Raw genomic sequence first — 24417 nt, 5'->3', positions numbered from 1 at the left:
GAGAGTAGAAGGGTCTCTTCTGGGCCTAGGAAATGTTGAATTTTATTTTTCTAACGTATTATTTTGTAAATTTCATTAAACGTTATATTTCAAAAGTTTTCATCCAATGTTTTTTTGGTCATGTATTTATTTAGGGTATCTTTTCCATTTTACAAATAAGGCAGTTAACTATCATAATTACTAGTAAATGAGAAATGGAATGTGCAAATCCTAGTATTTTTCTCTAATGACGTCCATCTTTCACTGGAGCTCCTTGAACACATATGTAAACATGTTAAGGCAACGAGGGGGAGCAGTGAGGGACAGGGTGAGGGGTAGGAAACCAGATGGAGTATGTGTGGAATACGTTAAAGAAAACCCAAACACTGCAGATAGTGTTGCTAGTGCCCTGAAGTATAGATTACACTGAAATTTAATTGTACTTTCTCATTTTTATGTGAGACAATGGGAAAATACTTTATTTCTCCTCTTAATTTCTTTTGGTTAAAAACGAAATGTTATCTGTTATTAATTTAAATGGCATTACTTAGTTGATGACTGTAGCCCTGATCAGCTTCAAAAAAGGATAGCCCTGGGCAGTGTGGCTCAGTTGGCTGGAGCATCATCCTGTAAAGCAAAGGCTGAGGGTTCAATTCCCAGTGAGGGAACATGCCTGGGTTGCGGGTTTGGTCCCAGTCAGGGGGTGTTTGAGAAGCAACCAATGGATGCTTCTCTTTCACATTAATGTCTCTCTCTAAAAAAAATAAGCATATCTTTCAGTGAGGACAAAAAAAGAAATTAATTATGAAGGACTATAAAAGCATGAGTTGCAAAGGGGTAAATGAATGTAAAGTATAAGGTTTTCTCAAAAAACCATGAACTGTGAAAAACTTAATGGTATTAGGGAACAATTTTTTTTTTCCTGAAAACAACTTCACTTTAGCTAAATATTACACTGTTCAATGTTAAATTGCTTTAAAAACACATTTTAATGAATAAAAACATTCTTGAGATATTCTTTTAAAAAAGAATACGGCAGTGTTTTACATATCTTCTCATAACCAAATGAACAAAAATGTAATTCTTGATGCTTAATGACCATATTTAGGTATTAAAACAAACAGGTGTCCATGGAATGAATGAGAATAAGGATCATTAGTTTTTCATACTGCAGATAATTAGCAAAGTTGAAATGCAGAAGCTAGAGAATCAGGGTGCTCATATTTATGTGAAGAGATTGGCAAGAGCAAAAGAATACTTCAAGATAATAGGCTCCTTTTGGATCATTTGAGAGGTATTGAATAGTTCTAAAATAATTCCCATGACTCACATCAAGCAGCTTGTATATAATGAAAGTTGGAGAAGAATGAGAACATCCGATTACCCTTCTTCTGAAATCAGTGGAATTATCAAGCAACCTGATTTAGAAATATCCCTACATGCTAAGGGAAGTGTATTACTTAATACGTCAGAATGAAGAGGCATAAATGAGATGAGGTAAATGATTCCATCTTTATTCATATTTATTCTATTGTGCATGAATAAATTCATTCCTCTCCATTCCCAGCAATTCAAAGGACTTTTAAAAACACCGACTCTACTACTTGTTTTATATAGTTAGGATATGAACTTTGACACATATACAAACTAGAAATCTAACACAAATTAGATTATTTTCATTTTAATAGCATTGGTCTAGTAGCTCTACCACGTTAGGCAAGTCACTTAACCTTTCTAAGCATTGATTTCCACTCTGTAAATTAGAGTGGCTGGGCTAGATGATACCTTCCAGCCACACTGTTCTAGTGTAATCACCCCGAAGACTCAGTCTCTGCTACTAAAAACAAGTGCTTTAGAAACAAATTAGTTTATGACACCTCTGACCTATGGTTTTTGCTCCTTTTTTTCCACTGTTTCCTTTCAACCGTGCTTTCTCAGCCACGGTTCCATCTCTTCCCTATCTCTGGAAAGGCCTATGAGACTATGGCCATGGAATTTCATGCAAGTTGAATGTTACCTTCTCGCCAATCATTTCATTTCAGGTAGGTGTCATGGATTCTGCCTTTCACTGTCTAGTCCCTGTCACCCCATAGATTCCACTTAAAAAGACCTGGAGAGCATTATGCTAAGTGAAATAAGCCAATCAGAGAAAGACAAATACCATATGATTTCACTCACATGTAGAATCTAATGAACAAACTGAACTAATAAGCAAAACAAAAACAGACTCATAGATGGAGAGCAGATGACAGCTAATGGTGGGTCAGGTTGAGGGGGAGAGATTGAGCAAAAAGGAAAAAGGACTCATGGAGAACAGTGCTGTGATTGCTGGGGGGAGGGGCATATAAAAGGATTAAATGGAAATGAAAAAATACAATAAAGAGTAAATCAAAAAAGAAAAAGAAAAAAAAATGTAAAAGCTGAAGGGGTATAACTTACTATTTTTTGCTCCTTCTTCAAAAAGGTTTATCTAGCTTAAGTGTAAAGAAGGAACATTTGCATACCTATATATAGGGAAGGGGTGTCCGAAAAAGTCATGAACACGTTGTAAGTGGCTTCTACTATTGCAGCATTTTAAAATACAAGGAGCAAATTTTCTGAATTAGTGAAGAATAAAAATAAACTCTCCTTTAAATTTCTAAGGAAAATAAAGTGCTAGAATAACCTGACAGTAATTAAATGCATTTTCCACTTTCAAAGCACCCCTTTTCTTAAGAGAGTTGAGATTTAATTATATTTTGGTAAATGCAAACTACTCTGCCCCTGTCTCAAGCCCCAGAAGATTGCCTTGATATACCTGTACCGCAGGGGAAAAAATACAAAAGTAAACTCAATCCTTACTAGGACAATTTGAGCCTCAGCTGTCAAACTTTGATTTGCATAAAAATCAACTAGCCAGCTTGTTAACATTTCCGATCCCAGGCTCAGTAGTGTGCACTGGCTCTCTGAAAAAATATGCCTACGTGTATATATATAAATTTTATTATATTTTTATTAATATAAAAATGTGCAGCACAACAATATATAATACTGTTTATTATACATTACATATAACCAACTGAATATCACAGAATCTTATTTTAAATTTTTGCTGTGGTTGGAACTGATGAGTGAGTAGTTAAGATAAGAATGTTTGCTGATATTCTTGTTTACTGAAGCAACAAAGACATATGTTGGAATTGTAGTTGCTCATCAATGATGTGAGCAGAATGTTTTTTGTACTGAATAAGTTTTTAAATACTGAAAGAATATTTTTGGCTACTCACAATAATCTGCAGTATTAACATCTCTTCCATAATTTCCTTAAATCCTAATCACCAACAAAATTATCAAGCACTGATTTGCAGCATTTGTCAATTTCCATGGTGTCAATTTTCCCACCATGGTTGATTTCAAGCTACCAATGTGACATCACTGAACACTGGGTTGGGAAGAGATGAGCAGTTAACACCATTTTATAGTATTTCCACCATACAGATACACTAGATATAAATACTCTTTAGAGCACAGATAACAGTAATATAATTAGATGATGATTTTTGAGTATTCATTGCCTTTATTTTTAATGGTAGCTACAATGAACAATCAGCTCCTTAAGGATCTGAAAATTATTAGCTCGTGAGTCAATATGAACCCCTCCAGCACACCACTGCCGAGACTCTACTTTTTGTGCATCTAATTCAGTATGTCTGGTTGGAACCAGCAATTTTCAGTTTAATAAGCACCCCTGGGAGATTCTGGTGCAGGTAGTCCTCAGATGAGATTTTGAAAAATCCTGACCTAGATTATGTACTTTAGAGGTAATTCTACTCAGACCTTCCAGCTAATTCAAATCCTTTAATGAAACAAGTAGAGGAGTTCCTATGTTTAAGTAAACACTGGGCAAAAACTGTGAAGTGTGAGGAGATCTAGTGCAGGTAAGAACATGGGGCTCGCCCATTCACTGTGAACTGTAAATTGGAAAACTGTTTTGTCGAGTTCAGTGGAATTTGTTAAGGTTTAAACACTCCATGACCCAAAAATCCCATTTCCAGCCATCTACCTTGAAGTGGCAATGCATGATTACCTAAAACATTTCTAACATTCACCACAGCACTGCCTGTAATCGCAAAAAACCCAGAACTTAAATGTCTTTAATAGGGGACAGGGTATATAAATTATAGCATATCCACATAACAGAATAAAAGGCAGCCATTATAAATAATGGCAGAGCTTTACATGTGCTGCCTTAGAAATATGCCCAGGGTACACTGTTAAGTTAAAAACAACATCAGATGCAGATATATGGGGAGTGTGATCTGATCTTTGTCAAAAAAAAGAAGAAAGCACCTATCTATATACCTGTGGTTTCTCTGTGTATAGAGAAATGTTGGAATAAGCATATGAAAAGTTGGCAGACATAAAGAGTAGTTACCTGGAGAAGGGTGTTGGGGGTGGGGAAGGGAGGTGAGGCTGAAGAGGGTATTATAATTTTTTAAAATCTATATACCTTTTCTCAATACCTTTACGATGATATAATTCACATACCATACAGTTCACTTTAAAGTGTACAATTCAGCGGTTGTTACTACACTCCCAGACATGTGCAATCATTACCTCATATTGTAGATTATAGATTTTTAAAGAATAGTAAGGTACTGTAATGTTTTTAACTTTTATTTTTAATGTTTTTCTCTATTTTCCAAAATGTGAAAAACAAAGTTTGAGAGAGATTATTTTAATAGGAAAATATTGAAATTTATCCAGAGTCCTCCAATCAGTGTTAGTATTTTAACTGAGCGCTCATATATTAAGGAATAAGTTCCTTTGTTCTAACACTAGAACTTTCTGCAATGACGAACTCTGAAAAGCCTAAAGTTTTTTCATGTTTGACAGCAAAATCTGATCTAAATGAATGTGAAGCTATTTATGATCTTTATTTATTCATTATGGTGTGACTATTTGAACATTTTGCTATAGGAATATTAGTGTATTTGATTACAGATGGTGCCTCAGACCCCCAAAGGCGATAAAATGTAATATATAAATTATGCACTTGAGTATCTTTCCAAAAGGTTAAGTTCTTAATAATGAACCATATCTGGCCCAAAGTAATTAAATAAAAGTTTGTACCACAATATAAAGGAATATTAGAGGAACAGGAAGTGGGAGTTGGAGAGGGAAGGAAGGAGACTTGCTGATTGCATGGGTATCACATGAATGGCCTGAGGAGAGAAAAGGGAAGCAGGTGAAGTGCACCCTTCCTGGGGATGAGGCTTGTTTAAGCAGGTGGCCGTCCCTGGTGTTGAAAACTTGGGAGCACTACATGCACGCTAGAATGAAAGCTCTTGGTGAGAACTAACTGCTATATTTTAGAAGGGGTGGAAGGAGATTAGTCTTGCTGGGCCATTTGCATGTCAGGGTCCTATTGGGGAAAGCCGGGCTGAGTGTGGGAGGGTGCCCTCCATGTCTCCCTGTCAGTGCAGAGACTCTGTAGCTTTCAGGCATCTCCTTGGGAGCAGGGAAGCATTAGCAACACCCTCCATATCTGCAATTTCAAAGGAAATTCTTAAATATGAAAAGCAATCCGGAACACTTGAAAAATCATGAATTTAAATACCCTGATCCATAGTATCCCTCACTTTGCAGAGGAGTGAGTAAAGACAGACTTGTATATCTCACTGGAAAGTGTGCAGGCGGGAGTGTCTAGGACAGTTGTAGGGAAGACAGCAAGGGAAGCAATGGGGAGCAATCTTCCACCCAGTTTCCAGCTCTCTCAGCAATCAGGGAGCAACGAGTCAAGAGCGCTCTAACACTTACGCTGAAGTCATAGTAGTCTGCTTTATCCTGGAATGAATAATTTTAAGTGTAACTGCCCTGCCACTGATCTATGCTCCATCTTGTTCAAAAATGCATTAGCAAGGGATTTTTCCTGGGCTCGCAACTTCAAAGCCTTTTCCAATAGCTTCCTGGCAGTGGTCTTCTATGGCAGAGATGCAGTGGAATTAGAGCTCCTCTGGAGGCCTTGTTTTCCCTCCTGCCTGCCATGGTTTGCCACCCCTCCGCAACCCCCCCATTCTTCTCCCACACTCCCTCTCCCACACTTCCACTGTGGCACAGTAGCAACTCCAGCTCTGGGTATGTGTGTGAGTGTGGGGTGTGCATGCATGAAAGCAACCCTGTTGTCTAGCAGGAACACCCACCTGTCCAGAACTAAGCCAGAAGCCACCCCTAAATGGAACATAGCCAGGATGGAACAGCACAAAGAGGACAAAGATAATTCAAATCTGAAAGTTACCAAGTCCAGGCACTAGTGTTCCCAAGATTTTATTCAAAAAGTTGCCCTGAAGGGCTTTCAATTCAGACTGTTTATTTTAAATTTATAAACAATGATAAGAAACTTAGCTACACAGATTCCACATCTAAAGGATCAATGTAGAACAAGGGAGACGGATGCTTATAGGAAATCAATCTGGTAACACAAAATCTCTTTCTAAACGCAGGATTGTCTTGCCTGACTTTCAACCCCCTCTCTCACTACACTGAGTGTATACTGGCTCATGTGATTACAGTTATTGCTTTATTTGCTTCCACTGGGCGAGCTACAGAAGACAGAATCTGTTCTTACTCATCTTTACCTCCCTCCATGCAGTGCTCTGTTTGAATGAAAATGAACTGAAGCGGGAGCTTGACAACAGAGGAAGCTATGGAAAATATAGAAAAGCAGAGAGAAAAAGGCAGCAAGCCCAGTAACATGGAAAAACTCTACTCCTAAACTTTTGAGGAACATCATTAGGCAGAAGGGGGTAGGTGGTATAAAGACAGCTAACATTTATTGCCAGTCTGTTCCGTGTTGGGCACAGTTGCAGGCATTTAACATATACCAACTATTCTAATTTCATAAAGCACATACTATACTTGGGAAAGATTTCCTGGCCAACATGCTTTAACATTGTAGTAGGTAAAGAGTTAAAACCTTGGCTGTCTGGAAAACCTGGCTATTAAAAGTGATTCGTTCTCTAACAGTTCTAACTAGAATTTTATGATATAATTTTACTAATAATTTTACCAGGAATTTGGAAATGAAAATTCTTAAAGCTCATATAAAGGAGAGTTGAAAACAATCCCAGGTACCATTCATCTCATTTAGGACATAAGTATTAAACACCCAACCTAAGGAAAACAAATCTTGTAGCTATAAACTCTTAGGAACATTCTAAAATGGATGTGTGTGTGTGTGTGTGTGTGTGTGTGTGTGTGTGTGTGTGTGTGTGTGTGTGTGTGTGGTCTGTATCCTTCATGAAGAATACCTGCTAGTTTTCCTACATGCAATCAAGAGCTTAAGGATAGTAGGCAGCTTGGAAATTTTGCCAATGCAAAGGTTATACACTTGGGAAGAGATCCTTACCTCTGTTTTAAGAATATTAGTTCCAACTACAGTTGGTGGATGCATGGTTTTCCAGTTTGAGAAATTAGGTACTATTGGAGACTACTAAGCTAATGCCAGATGCTCTGGAAAGGAGAGACCAGTATTCTTGAGAGTCCCCTGGGTCAGACATATGTAAGAAATGTGGCAAAATTTTGCAGCAGCCTCAGGAGAATTTTCTCTTTGGAATAAGATTTTATTGAAAAAACATAGGAAGAAAAGAAAATAAAGGACCAGGAAGACTCTCTAGTTCCCACTATTCTAATCTCCATAAGTGCAAGGATTTGATCTTGTACTTTCTTTGTATAACTGAACTACAAATAACAAAAACGACTGGAAAACAGGACACAGATCACAAGTAGGAAACTTCTATTGGCAATGTGAGGGATGTGAACCAGTTCTGTGTTTAAATTTGACAAGAAATTAAACACCCTTGAAAAGTAACCAACATATTCTTCATATTATGGGCAACTATGACCACTAAGCATTTAGGGAATTTTATGTCCCCTTGAAGCCTTTTACAGGGTCTATAATAATACTGGTTAACATTTATTGAGTATTTACCAGAAACCTTTATGTGAAACATTATGATCCCAGTTCATAGATGAGGTGGGCAGGGAGGCTTAGAAACTTGGTGAGGGACACAAAACCAGCAAGTGCCACCTTCTGTGATCACCTAACCCCTGCACTATGCTATTGCCTTTTTGGGACTTTCATTTCTAATTAGATTACATTCTGTTTTACAAAGAATATTAATTTATAGAAATCCCACCTTTAAAAAATATAACACCAACTCATGCTGGCTTTCCTGAGCCCCAGTCCAGGTTCACTATGGCCTCCTAGAGCCCCAGTCCTTTCATCATAAAGCTAATAGTAGCGTTTCCGTGCCCGCAAGCCTAGGACTGAAGTGATAATCCCATCAGGTGACTGCTTGGCTAATAAGCATTCTGAATGCCTTCATAGTGAAGTCCCAACAAGAATCTTTATGGTCTGGTCTCCCACCTTTCACCTCTCTTCTCAATTCTCGCCACTTCTCCCTTTGCGTTACACACTCCAGCGACGCCAAATTACCACGAGTTCCTTGCGGACATGAGACTTTTCATGCTCCTGAGTCTATGTACATGGCTTTACCTTTGTCTGTATTGTGTCTTCCCCTTCCCTCTTTCTTCCTGGGGGCTCCTGATCACCATTCAAATCCTTGCTCTGGTTCCATCTTCTAAGAAGCTATTTCACAGACTATGTTCCCCACCCCCCACCTCCTTCCAGGCAGACCTGTCCACTCTACCTTTCCACAGGCTCTGTATCTGGAATGCATTTCAATTAGTGCCTATAAATGCCCTATTTCTGTTCTTATTTCTCCTGCTAGAATATACTAAACACCTGTAGGCAGGAGGATTAGTACACTCGGTACATGTGTGACACCATGACTAATATGGCATTTAATGAAATTGGCTCTTTATATGTGATGTTTTTACAGCTTCACAAAACAAACAATTTCTAAAACAAACAACAACCAAACAAAACAAACATTGCATGTAATTCCGAAGAACTCACACACAATTTGTTCCTACTAATAGAAATCACAATCCAAGCATACCCAGTTGGCTTTAGGTTATATTCTCTCTGATACTTTATCACATTCCAACAAATTTTAGAAGATATTTTACCTTCACTGTTGGTGATTCATTAAAGAAAAGTAGTAGGCTTCTCACCTCTCTAAAACTTCCCTGTGTGGGAAAATGCTCAGGCCCTTATGTTAAACATTTTTTCACTTCTCAGAAGTCTGCAGTAATTTCTTCATGGTTTAGTCTGCTTCTGATTTATAATTTATGTACTTAAGGCATTATCAATAATTTAAACAACATTAAGTTAAAATCTTCACTGGAATTAGTATGATTATATATGGGTATATATTTTTAACACATATATAACATGTAGAATTATTTTTAGTCATTAGAAGATATGATGACATTCTTTTTCACTTCTACGTATATCTGGAGATAAGTGTACAAGCACAGTACAGAAACTTTTTTAAGTAAAAGTCACTTCTTAGTAAATCAAATCAGGCATGTAGATTTACATTAACTCTTCTTTGTCAGAGAGTGTGAGTGGGAATGCAGCACATAGACTGGTGGATACTGAGAGACTTAACATAGTACTTCTACTTGTGGAATTTAAAAATGCAATGTTTTACATTATAAAGGAAAAAAACCCCACACATTCCTGTTCTTCCTGCTTACTGACTCTTTTCTATTTTTCCTGGTTCCTTATAATCCTTGGAAACATACAAGCATACATACAGTTTTATGTAGTCTATATAACATTTTATGCTTAGCTCTTTTTGTTGTTATAACATTTATTTAACTAGTCCCCTATTAAGGGATATTTGTTAACTTTTAGTTTTTCATATTAATAGTTAATGGTATATAAATAACAGTGGGTAGGTTGGCTATTTAAAAAAAAAAAATCTTCTTTAGGATAAAAGCACAGAGCAGGATTTTAATGTTCTATATAAAATATATATAATGAAGTTGCATTGCAAAACACCGCACAAATTTATATAGCTCCCCAAACTGTACCAGGTTCATGCCAACCCTGGCAGTCTTAGGTTTTATAATTCAATCTCCTCTCACCCCCAGTTTAATGAGTGTAAAATGATCTCTTACTGTTTCAGTGAGATTTGATATCTTCCCATGTGTTTATTTACTCTTCTAAGCCACATATAGCTTAAGACACAAGATAATATTTAATACCACTGAATGAATTAATGAATACATTTATTTATATATTCATTATATTACACTAAGGTCTATGAATTACAGAATCAATAATCGTTCTACCTCATATTTCATATGTATCTTCTTTTATAAAAAAGATTCCCAAAAAAGTGAAAAATAAAAAATTTATATGCTTCTCATCAATCTTTTATATATGTTTATGCATTAACTATCAGAACTTTTTAATTACCTGTAGATTAAACAAATTGCAATTCTTTATCAGTAATAAATTAACTTAAATTATTACAGTAATATATTTTCAGAACTAGAGTATGTCACCCATTTCCCAAGGGCACCGCTGCACTATCTGTTAGGAGATACTACAAAGCTCAGAGGAATTAGGTTGAAAGGTAAGGTCTAGGGGTTCTCTCGGGGGATAAAGAATGAAAAGGGGAGAGAGTGTGGTGGACAGGGGAAGCCTTCTTTGCCTTTTTAGAAAAATTAAAGTATTGTCAATGTTTTGGAAGTCAATTGTCTTAGAATCTGCCTGTTTCACTGATACCAACATAGTACACTTTTAGAGCAGATAATTTCTGTCTTTGTTCCTTAAACACCAACATTAATTATTCCATTGTTTTCAACAAAACCTTGTCTTAGCATTACAGACAATTAACAATTTAAGATTAAGTTCTATTCCAAAAATGAAAAGGTATATATAATTCAAAGTATGTTTTTAATGTCAAAACAACTTTTATTTGGAAGTTGGATCCATGGGTTGATCCACATGGAGCCTGTTTAATTGATAATATATCTAACTAAAGTACTAATTATCACTTTTCAATTACTGTACATAAAATTATTCTTTCCAACATTTTATTCCACAGGAAGCTGCATGTATTGTCCCAATCCTAAAGGCTGAGAATCTATGGAATGTCTCAGCAAAGGCCCCAGAGGACATTTCTTTTTTTTTTTTTTTTTTTTTTAATTTTGGTTTTTCAATTACAGTTGTCCCCCTTTCCCCTAATTTCTCTCCCCCACCCAACCCACCCCCTCTCCCGCAATCATATCCCTCCCCGTTGCCCAGAGTACATTTCATACACAGAAATGGACGTGTACTTCTAGTCTTAGCTGGGATTATAAAGCTAATGTCTAGAGAGGGGAATATATCAGGTTAATTAATAGAAATATAATGATAAATTGACAGTAGGAAAGCTGACAAACCAAGGAGAAGTCTGCTTAGTATTTACACTCCCATGAACACAGGAGCGTGAACCTGGAATGCCACCTGAGTTTGACTGAACACAGCAGAAGGGACCACAGGCACCAGTCAAGGTTGCTTTGGGAAAGGGGTCCCTTCCTCATGTTAATGATTCTATAATAAGAAGAGGAGCATTTAAATGAAGTGCACATTAATCACGGGTAAGCAGTGGGTGTCCAGGGTGGTGCTCGGCAGCGGGTGTCTCAGGGGTGGGTGGTGTTTGCATTAGTGCCATGGACAACGGGCAAGTTCCTGAGGGGGAAAGTGTGGATTATAGATTAAGCACCGGCACGAGCCTGAGTGTTTGAGAACCTCCCTGGTATTGTAAAACTTGCTGACTCTCCCAAGGGCTGGCTTACGGAATTAAATAATTTACTAGTGCCTAGACTTTCTGACAATGTTGCTTGGAAGGAATGCCCCAATTAGAAGCAGGTAGATAAGATAATACATTGGAAGGCCAAAGAACCCTAAAGTCAGCATAAGAGAATGCACAGTAGCATGCATATATGCCCTTCAAAATAAATTTCCTCATAGTCCCAAATTAAAAGAAACAAAAGCAGTCAATTCCTAGTGGGCAGAGGATGTGATCAAGTCTTCCTTTTAGTATGTGGATATAGTTAGTACATATATTTTAAACAATATAGCACTGAGAGTTGTGCTTAGTTCCAATATTTCAAAACTTACCTCTAAATGCACTAATATCCCCATAGTGTACTTGTAGTACAAAGTATTTACTTCCAGTCTCTCCTCCAACTCTGAATCCAACACCTAAAGATTTACAAAAGATGACAAATTAACACTTTAGAAATGGAAGTCTAAAATGGAGCTAATCTCAGGTTGTTGATCTATGAAATACAAAGGAAAATAAAACAGCGTATTGCATATAAAATTATGTTATATGAAAATGAAAGTAAACTAGGCATTTATTGAAAATTTCTAATATAGTCTATCAATCTTTTCAAAGCTCTGACACAATTATATACAAAGTCCCCACTTCAAAACCAGAATAATCACTTACACATTAAGAGGACAACTCACTCATTCTGAAAGAAACAGAATAAAGCAAAACAAAAGTCTCTCCCTGATTATATAACAGATATGCATAAACCCATTCTCTCATTTTATTGCTTTTATATTCATATTATTTTTATTTTCTCATTGAATATAGGAAATAGACTTTTTAGGAGCACCTCAGAGGAATTACTTTTCTTTCTATCTGATAACAGGTTATCTGCAAAAATATTATTGAGGAAAACATTACCACTAGCTTACAAAGTCTAGTATGCCAATAAATTTTTGGACTCTGAAGGGTTCCTAATAGCCTTTCTATTAATAGAATTGGCTAGTAAGTTAAAAATCATCTAGAGAAAATATTGACAGGTAGAAAATTTTTTTTTTTATGTTCTACTAATGGATCTTTAAAATATCAACAGATTTATGACAGACCCCCTTATTAATTTCCAAACTTGCTTGGTAGTGGCTGTCTTGTAAACTATAGAGAGGATCCCGAGACTCATTTGAAGCAAAGCAAAACAGGTATCAGTTAGAGCTGACATGAGTTAGGGAGGCAAGAGAGGAATATGTACTTCACAAGGCGCAGACCTGAACCATGGCAGACCTATTCTGTAACAGAACTGCACATTCACTTTGACATTAAGAAACATTCAGGCAATAAAAGAGTCTAGTAATTCACTCACACACTGGAAGCTATGAACAGTTTCAGAGGTGAAGTCAGAAAGCTAGCTGAGGTTTGGCATCACATTAAATACCCTGGTTCCAGGACTATTAAAAAAAAAAAAATCTGTTTGCTGAAACAGCAGTTTATTTAATTCCTAGTCCTCTTGGCTCATAAAATGCTACTGCTGTCAAGAACCAATGTGCCTTAGGCCAAGGTGGCTTGAGGTCAACTTGGTTGTTTTCTATCTAAACTGCGGTGTGGGTAAATTACTTACCAGGGAGAAGCAGAGCAAGAGTAACTACCTAAACGAAAACTTTTCAAAACAAAGCAGGTGATACAGGCACTTTTTTTTTGTTTTTTTGGTGTAAAACTGCAGAGTGAAACATTGTCAACAACTGTTGGAAAGGATATATAATAAAAAGTACTTTGGAATCAGAAATTAGGCAGCTTAATATGAGGCTATCTAAAGGGCCTCAGAATTACCTTTGGGGAGCCTGGTAGGGGGAGCGTTTCTTGCCCAGGCATACAGAATGTTGGCTTTATCTGCACAGGTTCCTTCATCACAAAACCTGAAAGAAAAAAAGTAGCTATGAATGAAGATGCAAGTAGTAAATGCAGAAATCACTCACCTCAGTGGGGGAATAGGGGAAAATGTATGACAACAAAATAAAATACTACATCGATAGATTATCATTGTAGTCATATCAGCTGTAAGGTCCTAATGAAGACTGGAGCAAAGAATATTTTCGATGTGAAAGGACATATAAAAGGAGATTTTTGTTTGTTTGCTGCCCAATGTAAAGCAATCCTGTGAGGTGGATATACAATTTCTAATTCAATATGTTCAGATGTGGAATGTACACTATGTAATCAGGTAGAAAAATAAGCATCACATAGAGAGTCTGAATAAACCAAAGCTAATGCAGAGGAAATTTAGAAGTGGACTAAAAGAAACATCCACTTTGGAGATCTGTGTTATCAAGTCGTTGGCTGTTGCAACAAATAGTATGTGGTGCCTACACTCAGTAGGATGAACACTACAAGTATATCCTACTTAAAGGGTTCTTGGTGTTACACATGCATATACATATATGAATATTGGTTGTGTCAGTTACAAGTTGTTTCATGTGCAAATCACTGTATCTTACTGAGCCTGTTTTCTCCTTTGTAAAACAGAGATAGTTACACTTACCTCACAGAGTTATTCAGTAAGTCAAATGAGATGTAAGTGAAAGCACTTTATACAACTAATAGCATAATACCAGAGTAATGCATCATTTAGCAAAACATTCACGTTATCTAAAGATTCACTGTTGAGAGGCAGGATTGGATGGTGAAAGGAGCACAGATAGAAAGCCATATCTGGAGTTGAATCCTAGAACTTCCCCTTAACACAGTGTTTCTCAACCTTCCTAATGCCGTGCCCCTTTAATACAGTTCCTCATGTTGTGGTGACCCCCAACCATAATATTACTTTCGTTGCTACTTCATAACTGTAATTTTGCTACTGTTATGAATCATAATGTAAATATCTGATATGCAGGATGTATTTTCATTGTTACAAATTGAACATAATTAAAACACAGTGATGAATCACAAAAATAATATGTAATTATATGTGTTTTCCGATGGTCTTACGTGACCCACAGCTGTGTATTTTGAGCACATCTATGGGCCCTAAAAAGGCCCTTCCTGTAGGAAACCTCTCTTGCTTGGGCTGCGATGGTACGTTAACTCGCACACTGGTACCTACATTGGCAGATCCAGTCTCATAAATGTTAAGTTGTACGACTCCAAACCACTCCCCCCCCTCATTACACTATATCTCTTAGTTTGTTCTGTTATAGAATTGGATCTGTTCAAAACACCATTAGGTGACATTTTTATGCTGCTTTTATGAATTTGTGTTTGGAGTAATTAGCACCAAGCAAGGTCAGAGTCAGGAGTTCAGGTAGATCTGAAAGATTTGAGGACTATCAAGGACTAGGGCAAACATAGCTTCTTGGGCAGGAGGTTGGCTCACATAGGAGGAAATGTGCCCGTGGCTTGGAGGGGAACAAAGGGCAGGCTGTGTTGGCTTCCTAAACAGGCTAGAAACTGAGGCTTGAAACCTGGAGAACAGCCAGGTCACAAATGAGAAAAACTACTAGTGAGAAGTACCTTCATACTCAAGAGGCAGGGACTCCTAACATGTCCCCTGCTTATGGCCTGGACAGGCAGGAAGTACAGACAGCTGTTACCTGTCTGAATAAAGGAGTGGGGGTCCAGGAACCAGGAGGTCTCTGTAAGGTATGCTCAGCAAATATTCTTGGTTCTATAAATCAGGCTGCAGAAAGAAATTGGGTAATGTGCCATGTAAAACACATCAGCCAGTGGTTTCTTGCTATTCACTGTCAAGAACAATATACTTATGGTGAAGGATCATTACCACGTGAGACTTGTGCATTGGAACAAATGCCTGTGACATCCTTGTGCCAAGTGTGCTAAAAGGCTTAGGGTATTGGACAGTACCCAAAAGCAAAATTTTCCTCCTTGGCCTCATGCTATAAGAGTTTAAAAAATGAGATTGTCAGCTGTGATGAACTTTGTACCTCACTGCTGTCAGCTACTAAAATGTAAGGATCTGCATGACAATTTTCATAGCTTTCAACAAAGATCATAAATATACAGTGCCTAACATCAATGTGATGACAGTCTTAGGTTAAACAAGATAATCATTTCCTCTGATATGGAAGTCAATTCAGTGTGTGACTAGTAAAAACCAGAATGAAATATAGAGAAAACTGGTTTAGTAAATTTTTCTAAGCAACATATTTGATTACGTTACTTGCTGGCACAAAATCTTTCAAATGCTTCCCATGAATAACGTCAAAATAAAATCCAAACATTATAGCATGCATAAGGTCTTTCATGATCTGAAACCTTGTTATATATCCAAGAAAAAAAAAAAAAAGACTCTTTAGTCATGCCAAGTGGCTGCCAGTTTCTAATCTCTCTCTTCTCCATTGTCCCCTTTGCCTGGAGAATCCCTTCCCCAATTCTCTACCTGACAAACTTGTCCTACTCACCTTTTCCTTCAAAATTCCACACAAGTCTTCCTCCTCATGGAAGCTTTTTCTGATCCCTGCCCCATTCAACTTCCATTCTTTAACTGTAGCTTTCATCCTAAGAATCAGCTTACTCCCTCCTCTTCAACCAGGCTGTGTACAATGAAGTTTGGGGTCATATCTTTCACCCTGTACTCCCAACACTTACAACCCTGCCTGGCATTTAGTAAATATTCAAGAAATGTTTGGTGAAGTTAACTGCTAAGTACACTTTTAGCTTTTCATATACAAATTCTCAAAGAGTTGAATTGTCCTAAATTTTATCGTACTGTCAAGTATAAAAAAAATTTTTAAATTTAGTTAATAAGTTTTAACTAAAATATTAAATAACAGAACATCTGAATTATTACTTACCTGGTATTTTGTACAAAGAAGTTTATATTCATTCTCACAAGAATATTGCAAGTAGATTACACTTTACAGCTGAATAGGCCTAGAGAGTGTAAGTAACCACCAAACATCACAGTTGAGCCATGATTCAAACCTCTGACTGTCCCACTTCCTTCTATCTTGATTTGTGAGAGTGATTTGTAGGCAGAGAATTATATATGAAAATAAGCTTTGATGACTACCATTCTTTAAAAAAATAAATAAATAATATATATATATATATATATATATATATATATATATATTATTTTTAGAGAGAGGAGAAGGGAGGGAGAAAGAAAGAAAGAGAAACATCAATGTGTGCTTGCCTCTCACGCGCCTCCAACTGGGGACCTGGCCCTCAACCCAGGCATGTGCCCTGACTGGGAATCAAGCCGGCAACCCTTTGGTTCGCAGGCCCACGCTCAATCCACTGAGCCACACCAGCCAGGGCTTGATGACTACTATCATATCTGAACTATATTGCAATTTGTGCATGCAATTTTAAAATAAAACTCTACCTAAGTTCTTCTGACTTATGTGCAAAGAGACAATGGTTTTATATTTAATTCTCTTATCAGTTCTGGTAAAAGAATTAATTCAAAAACAAACTTTAATTTTTAAAATCCTGTTTTAGCATTTTTTTTTTTAAGAACGTACTAAACTCAAGACTGAGTAAAGAACGACTCACTGGGGGGAGCTGGAATATTGAAACTAACCCTAAAAATCCATGAGTGAAAGGACTAAGTGAAGAGGAAAAACAAGAGGCTGAGAGAAACAGATCCTGTGATGGATAACACAAGTCACAAAGAGCATTGGGATAAAACCCCCATGCCTCTTCATTTTCAAATTTCTATTTCCCATTTTAAACTGAAAGAGCATCATATTTTCTCCACATAAAAGAACTGATAGGATAAAGTTTATATGGTGTATTTTGGCTTTCCAAAAAGGGTCCCACCAAAATAGGATTTTTACTATCCTTATTAATAAGAGTCTTAAGGTTAGGAAACAATGTAACCAGCCCTTGATCAGTGGCTGTTGTAATTTCAGGCCTCATCAACCAGCGTCCTTATTCTTATAGCAACTGCTCTTAAAGGCTCCTCCAGATTAAGTCAATTAATTGTGAAAAGATTCACATAGCTCCCTTGTGGTTTCTTAGTATTCACTGCAAAAATGATGAGAATTAGCATTTGAAAATAGAACTATTCTGGATTCTTGAACCTTTGCTGTAGAACCTTTTCACCTCTAACCCATGGGGAAACCAATTCAGATGGCATGAATATTTTTAGACCACGCCAAGAACTGAAAAGTGCTAGCCTGTCATTTTGAATTAGCCAAATAAAGCGCGACTGACTGTTAAAGTACTCTCTGCTTGTATCTGTTAAAGGCTATTTACAATCCAAGTTTACTCAGGGAAGATGAGAATTTATAGCTCATTTCTTATTTTGGCAAAAAGACATTTAAAAAAATTGTCAGGCCCTCAAGTTAAGTCTCTATGGTCTTCAGTTACAATTTTAACATCACCACAAGAAAATGAATCCAAAGTTAGAACCTTCTTTAAGGAACACAACATAAAATCAATGGCATATATGGAATGTCCTTACCTCTCAAAATTGCATTCAGTGAGTCAGTTATTCAAATATCATTAACTATTCTATAAATCCATAGGATATAGTTCCCAGTTCAGACAAAGCTTACGTGAATTTCAGTGCAATGGGTATGCAATCAACATAGTAACTCTCAGGATACTTAATGGGAAAGCTCAACAAAGCAATGATTTACAGTGCCACAAAATGAGCTTGGAGAAGCAGTAAAGTCCTTAAGAGCAGGGTGTATCTGTTTTGTCCACACCAAATTCTCAGTGCCTACCAAAGTGCTTGCACATAGTGGATAGTTAATAAATATTTTATTAACAAATGGATAAGGATAATAGCTACCAGTTATTAAGTACTTCTGTGTGCCATGCACTGTGCCAAAGAACATTACTTACATATCCTCACTCTTCATAATGGCCCAATTAGGTAGAATTAATATCCTCATTTTACAGATGGGGAAACAACCTGCAGAAGCCATATTTGGCTTGTAAAGAGTAGTTGGTTATAATAAGAATCACTAGAAATAGTTTTCAAATCAAATATTAACTGCTAAGGCTGAAATAATTTTAGCTCTGCATAGATCACTTCCAAAATACAAAGCAGGATACATAACAAACCTGTTTGCTTTAATCACGGAATATTATAAACGAAGTCTTGGGGTGCATAGTCATAAACTGCTTTAAGAGCCTTAAGTCCTGTGCTCAACAGAATAAAGGTACATAAGCCTATACAATCTCACATTACAAAAACACAGGGCTCCAGAATGACCCTGAATGCCAAAACTATTTATATGAAGAAAATATCATGACTTTCAAATCCTGGAACTCTCTGTAGCTAACCACTCATTATTATTTTATTGGGTTGGCAAAAAAGTCCATTTAGTTTTCTGTAAAATAAAAGACACATTTTTCATTTTCACCAATAACTTCATTGATTTGGATATTTTGAGTATGTCAATTTGATCTCTATGAACTTCAACTGGTCTAAGGAACTTGGCATGGAGTTAAAAGGTGGTGGTATCCAGAAAGATTTCATTCACTTAGAAAACATTTATTAAAGGCTTACTACCATGCACCAAGCACTACTTTAGGTGCTGGGGAGGGAGTGGGGGTAGGAGGGACAAATAAATCAGAGCCCTTGCCCTCACTGAGCTCACAATCTAGTGGCAGGAGACAGACATGGAAACAGTTACCTAACATAAGGCATCACAGGTGCTGAAGTAGAAGCCTGGGCTGGAGACACGAACTTCAGAATGGTCAGCATTGAACAAAGGCAATGAGCATGCATGGGATTGGAGACTATAAAGAATGGACTCTTAAGGGACTTAAATAATTAAAGAGTGGAAATAATTAAGGAGTGGAAGAGATGCCAGGATTAAAGAACAGGAAAGAATAAGTATGACCATTCATATATATTAAACTGTGTCCTAGGCACTGTGCTTTACTTAGATTATCTCACTTAATCCTCTTCATAACTCTCTGTAGGGTTCCGTTACCTCTGTAGTATAGATGAGAAAGTAAGGCTCACAGATTTTATTTGCCCACAGCTAGTAAGTGGGATGACAGAAATTGAACTTGGTGCTGATTACAGAGTTTATACTCTTAACTACTGGAGGAGCAAAGCCAAGAGAGACCATGATGTTATGGAAGCCAAGGTAGGAGAGAATTTAAAGGCGAAACAAGTAGTCACCATGACAAATGCCACAAAGTGATCAAATAAATGGTTAGCAAGAACCTATTGGATCTTGCCATTAGAAAGTTTGAGGTGAACTTTGCTAAGCTGTTACATCAGCAAAGTGGTAGTAAGAGAACTAATTAAAATAGTCTAAAGAGCAAATGAGAGGTGGGAACGTACAGACTTCTTTGCAAGAAGTGTGGCATTAAAGAGGAGAGAGAAAGAAGGTGGAAGTTAGAATGTAGTCAAATAAATGAGCCTTGCCTGAGGAAGGAGGGTCTTGGATTTATGTCAGCGGCAGTACTGCAAGGTCAGTGTTGTGAAGCCCGGCTACAAGGGTCAACAATGGGGCATGGAAGTGAACTCTGAGATGTGTATAGTGTGGGGGTGGGGTGACGTGAGAAGAAAGGTCTAGAGCAGGGGTACCCAACCCCCAGGCCATGGGCACATGCCAGTCCGTGTCCTGTTAGGAACCGGGCCGCAGAGCAGGAGATGAACAGTGTGTGAGCAAAGCTTCATTTGTATTTACAGCTGCTCCCCATCACTTGCATTACTTCCTAAGCTCTGCCTCCTGTCAGATCAGCAGCATCATTAGATTCTCATGGGAGCACAAACCCTACTGTAAACTGCGCATGTAAGGGATCTCCTTTGCGTGTTCCTTATGAGAATCTAATGTCTGATGATCTGAAGTGGAGCTGAGGCGGTGATACTAGCACTGGAGAGCGGCAGCAAATACAGATTATCATTAGCAGAGAGGTTGACTGCACAGAGACCATAATAAATCAATTGTTTGCAGACTTATATCAAAACCCTATCAGTAAGTGGCAAGTGACAATTAAGCTGCATTTGGTGGCAGGATATTAAGCCATCCCCCCACCCCAACCCTGTCCATGGAAAAATTCCACAAAACTGGTCCCTGATGCCGAAAAGGTTGAGGACCACCTTGACCATGGAGCATCGTCCAGCAAGAAATCTTCAGCACGAAATTTAGCAAACCACTTTTTACACATTCGATCAGTCACAGCTCCTTCTCCATATACTGAACAAATCTTTTTGTGTGTTTCAGTTGTGCTTTTACCTTTCTTGAAAAAATAAAGCATAATATGCCAAAAATGTTGCTTATTTTCTTCCATCTTCAATATTAAAGAAGCTACACAGAAATTCACCAATTTTGATAATTTTTAAAAATGCACACTGATATGACAGCTGTCACAATACAATCCAACAAAATTATTTTGAATGAAGTTTGAAGATAAGTAAGCACTACTAGAGGCATCTTATGGAAAAAACAAACAAACAAACATTTTGGTCTACCCAATAGTTTAATTTAAAAAGTTTTTTTAATTATAGTTGACATACATTATTATATTAGTTTCAGGTGTATACCCTCGTGGTTAGACATCACATAACTTACTAAGTGATCATCCCGATAAATCTCACACCCATCTGGCACCACATATGGTTATTAGAATAGTATTAACTATATTTCCTAAGCTGTACTTTACATCCCCATGACTATTTTGTAACAACCTATTGTACTTAATCCCTTCACCTTTTTACCCACCCCCTGCCACTCATTATTTTTAAAAATGTTATCGTTAGAGTAAAAAAGTAGAGAAATAATTCACAGAATAAATGCAATATTTCAACCTCCAAGATTCCTAAAACTTGCATTTTTAGTGGGTAGCAGTAATAACAATTTTATATCTGAATGACTCAGTTTTCACCACCTCATTTCCTTACTGACCCTAAAACGTCCCAAAGAGCATCTGCTCACTTATAGCTCCTATTTAGACAACAAATCTGAGGAACCTAAAATGCTATGCTTCGAATTAAGTCTGAAAGCACAAATGAAGTCCAACAAATCATGCTATTGCTATGCTTGCTCCAATCTTGGTGCTATTACTTTCTGTTGGTCCCTAGATATTTTAATTGTTTCGTTTAAAAGTCTGGGAAAGACGGTGTGGGGGTACATCTGACAGGCACTGTTGCCTTCTTCACATGGGATGGCAGAACTGCTGCTCTTCCACCAGCTAGTCCTTATTTGCAACCTCAAGAGGTATGTAAATTCGGAATTGAGTACCAGGCCCACTCTAACTATAAAGGGACCACCCCACAGTATATTAAAAGGTTCACATCAATGTATGCAATTTAAATGCACATGCATATAATTAACTAGACACATTACCAGTGTGAGCTGCTAATTTGGAATGAGACACAGAAGACTAGAATATGTGTAGAGGAAAAAAACTTTAAAATTAAAATGACTGCATAATGAAAACTGCTTCATGCTGTGCCTACTATTTTCATGTAAACTTAATATAACTGTAAATATATTTTAATGAACAGTAGAATGAGGCAATTACAAAGAGCAAAGGAGGGCAGCGCAACAGTGAAACATCATCAGAATAGCTCTCTGCCTTCATATTAAAAGTGCTGCCTGAAGACAGGGGATGAATTATAACTTCATAATTTCAGAGGAAAATGTTTACTTTATTGGAAACACAGACCCATTTGCCAACCTGCTGGCAAAGAGTCAAATGAAAATGGGGAAAACCCTAGCTTGATGTTATCCTTGTATTAGTTTTTTCTTCTTTCGTTAAAACAGCTTTGCATTCGCATAAAGATTTCCCAAGAGTGTGAATAGGTTCTTGAGATTCTCAAGGAATTAGTACAAATGACTCATGGACATGGACAATGGGGTGGGTATTGACTGTGGGGGTGATGGGGGGCAGTGGAAAGCAATGGAAGAAAAATTGGGACAATTGTAATAGAATAACAGTAGAAAAATAAATATAAAGAATAATAAAAAAACATTATAGTTATTATAACCAAAAATACATGTGAAAGTTTGGAAATATTTTAACTACTGTCTGTATCTTAGAGCAAGTGAAGAATAGATCTGCATCTGTAAAATGAATGTTATAAATCCCATGACTTAAATATTTTAGAAAAAGAATACTGGGTTTGACACTGATAGATTTTTGTTATTAGTATTATAATTCAGGTGGGACATATAAAAGGCTAAGCAGCTGGAAAACATCTGCTGACTGTTTCCAGGGCTTGGCCTGTGTAGCACTGAGGGTAGGAAGTAGAGGATGTTTTTATGAAGCAACTGAGAAGTTTGGCCCATGAAATATCCTGCAAGCTCCAATTCTTTAAAGACCGATGGATTTTGCTAAATATCGGAGGTTAAAATGTTTGTCTCATCTTTAAATGGAGAGTAAAGCAGCAATGTGGAAGTAAGAGTCACTAGAACAGTTTTACTTAATGCACATCTTCAGTTTTCATACTGAACAGACAACATACAGATCCTACTTTTAAATGTTAGATGAAAACTCTAGCCTTGGTTAAAAAAAGATAAATAGCAGTATTGATTACTGTTGCTTTTTCATAGTTATAAAGTCAATTATAACAAGCCTATAGATGAAATGAAAATATGGGCTGCCAGATAGGTTTTTAAAATCTCTTTAAAATGATATGGGTATGATGTCATTAAGAATTCTAATTATTTAATGATGCAATTGAATGGCAAAAACGCAGTAGACTCACTGCTTGAAGTGATTCAACCATAGTACACTCTCCAACTCTGAATAATGACGCCTTTCCAATCTGACTCAGCATTTGCATGCAACTTATATTCATAAGACTATGGGATTTTAGAGCACAGAGGAGTTCTATAAATGATCCAGTGAGAGTCCCTTGATAAAATGAAGAAACCGAGGCAAGCTCACATGCGGTAGGTAACACACTCAGGGAATCCAGCCAGTGATTCACTACTTTTTCACTCTACTACGTAGGCTTTCCAGTAATGATTTCAGCAAAATAGTATGTGGAGCAATTATATTACTCAAAATTACTATTTTCACTTTCATTTACATTTTGCTTTGAATTCTCTTTCCCCAATTAAGATGCTTTGGATAGACTTAATATCAAAACAGTATATTAAAAAGTATAAATAAATATTTTAAGAGTCAAAATAATGCACCTTCTCTGATATTCCCTTAACAAGAGAACAATGAATTAGGCTTAGTTTGTTTTACATATTTTTTCTTAATAATTAGAACCATAATAACATTTAAGTGATTTTTTTTCATTCATCCTCTTGAACCAAGGTGAATCTAAAGCAGATTTTTAAAGTTCACATTTTTTCTAGCTATTTTTACTCATTTTAATTCAAAGATAAATTTTGTTATTTTCAGAAGAAATATTTTTAAAACATAAAAACCAAAGAATGTGATTTGCTGAACCAAATTCAGAAAAGCTGTCAGAGAATAATCTTTTAATTCCAAAATTTTATTTACAAAAATGTACCGAAGAGCAAAAACTGGAATGTTGGTATCAAAGGATATTAATTGTGATTTGCTGTCTCCAATTTTACATAAACCCAGTCATGTGAGTGGGGTTCCTATGTGATATGCCCCTTTCATCAAATAACTTAAGCCTGTTAACAAATGCTTTGATATTACTCGGTCCATTGAGATTTCCACTAATTGCCCTGTGCTTTTAACAGTCCCAAATACATATAACAATTGTTTATTATAAAAATGACTAGAAAGCAGTTGCTGCGTGCCTCGAATCAGTCTAACGAGCATTAAGATGCACAGAGAGAGGCCTATCAGTCTACGTGATTAT

General features: G+C 36.9%; 1 protein-coding gene across 11 annotated transcripts in view; it reads right to left on the bottom strand.

Annotated features, from left to right (window-relative positions):
• The window catches only part of PAM (peptidylglycine alpha-amidating monooxygenase), a 299875-nt gene that overhangs the window by 76538 nt on the left and 198920 nt on the right, over positions 1-24417 (bottom strand). For all 11 annotated transcript variants that reach the window (XM_090276530.1, XM_090276531.1, XM_090276535.1 and 8 more), the window contains 2 exons: positions 13521-13606; positions 12044-12127 (listed from right to left, as the gene is read on the bottom strand). In XM_090276530.1, the coding sequence (XP_090132656.1) occupies positions 12044-12127; positions 13521-13606 (170 nt within the window). The remainder of the gene's footprint in view (positions 1-12043; positions 12128-13520; positions 13607-24417) is intronic.

The sequence above is a fragment of the Furipterus horrens genome, unplaced genomic scaffold, assembly GCF_987537825.1.
Source record: "Furipterus horrens unplaced genomic scaffold, mFurHor1.1.pri manual_scaffold_5, whole genome shotgun sequence".
Taxonomy (NCBI): Eukaryota; Metazoa; Chordata; class Mammalia; order Chiroptera; family Furipteridae; genus Furipterus; species Furipterus horrens.
The sequence above is the reverse complement of the archived record's forward strand: the minus strand, read 5'-3'. Positions and strand labels throughout refer to the sequence as shown.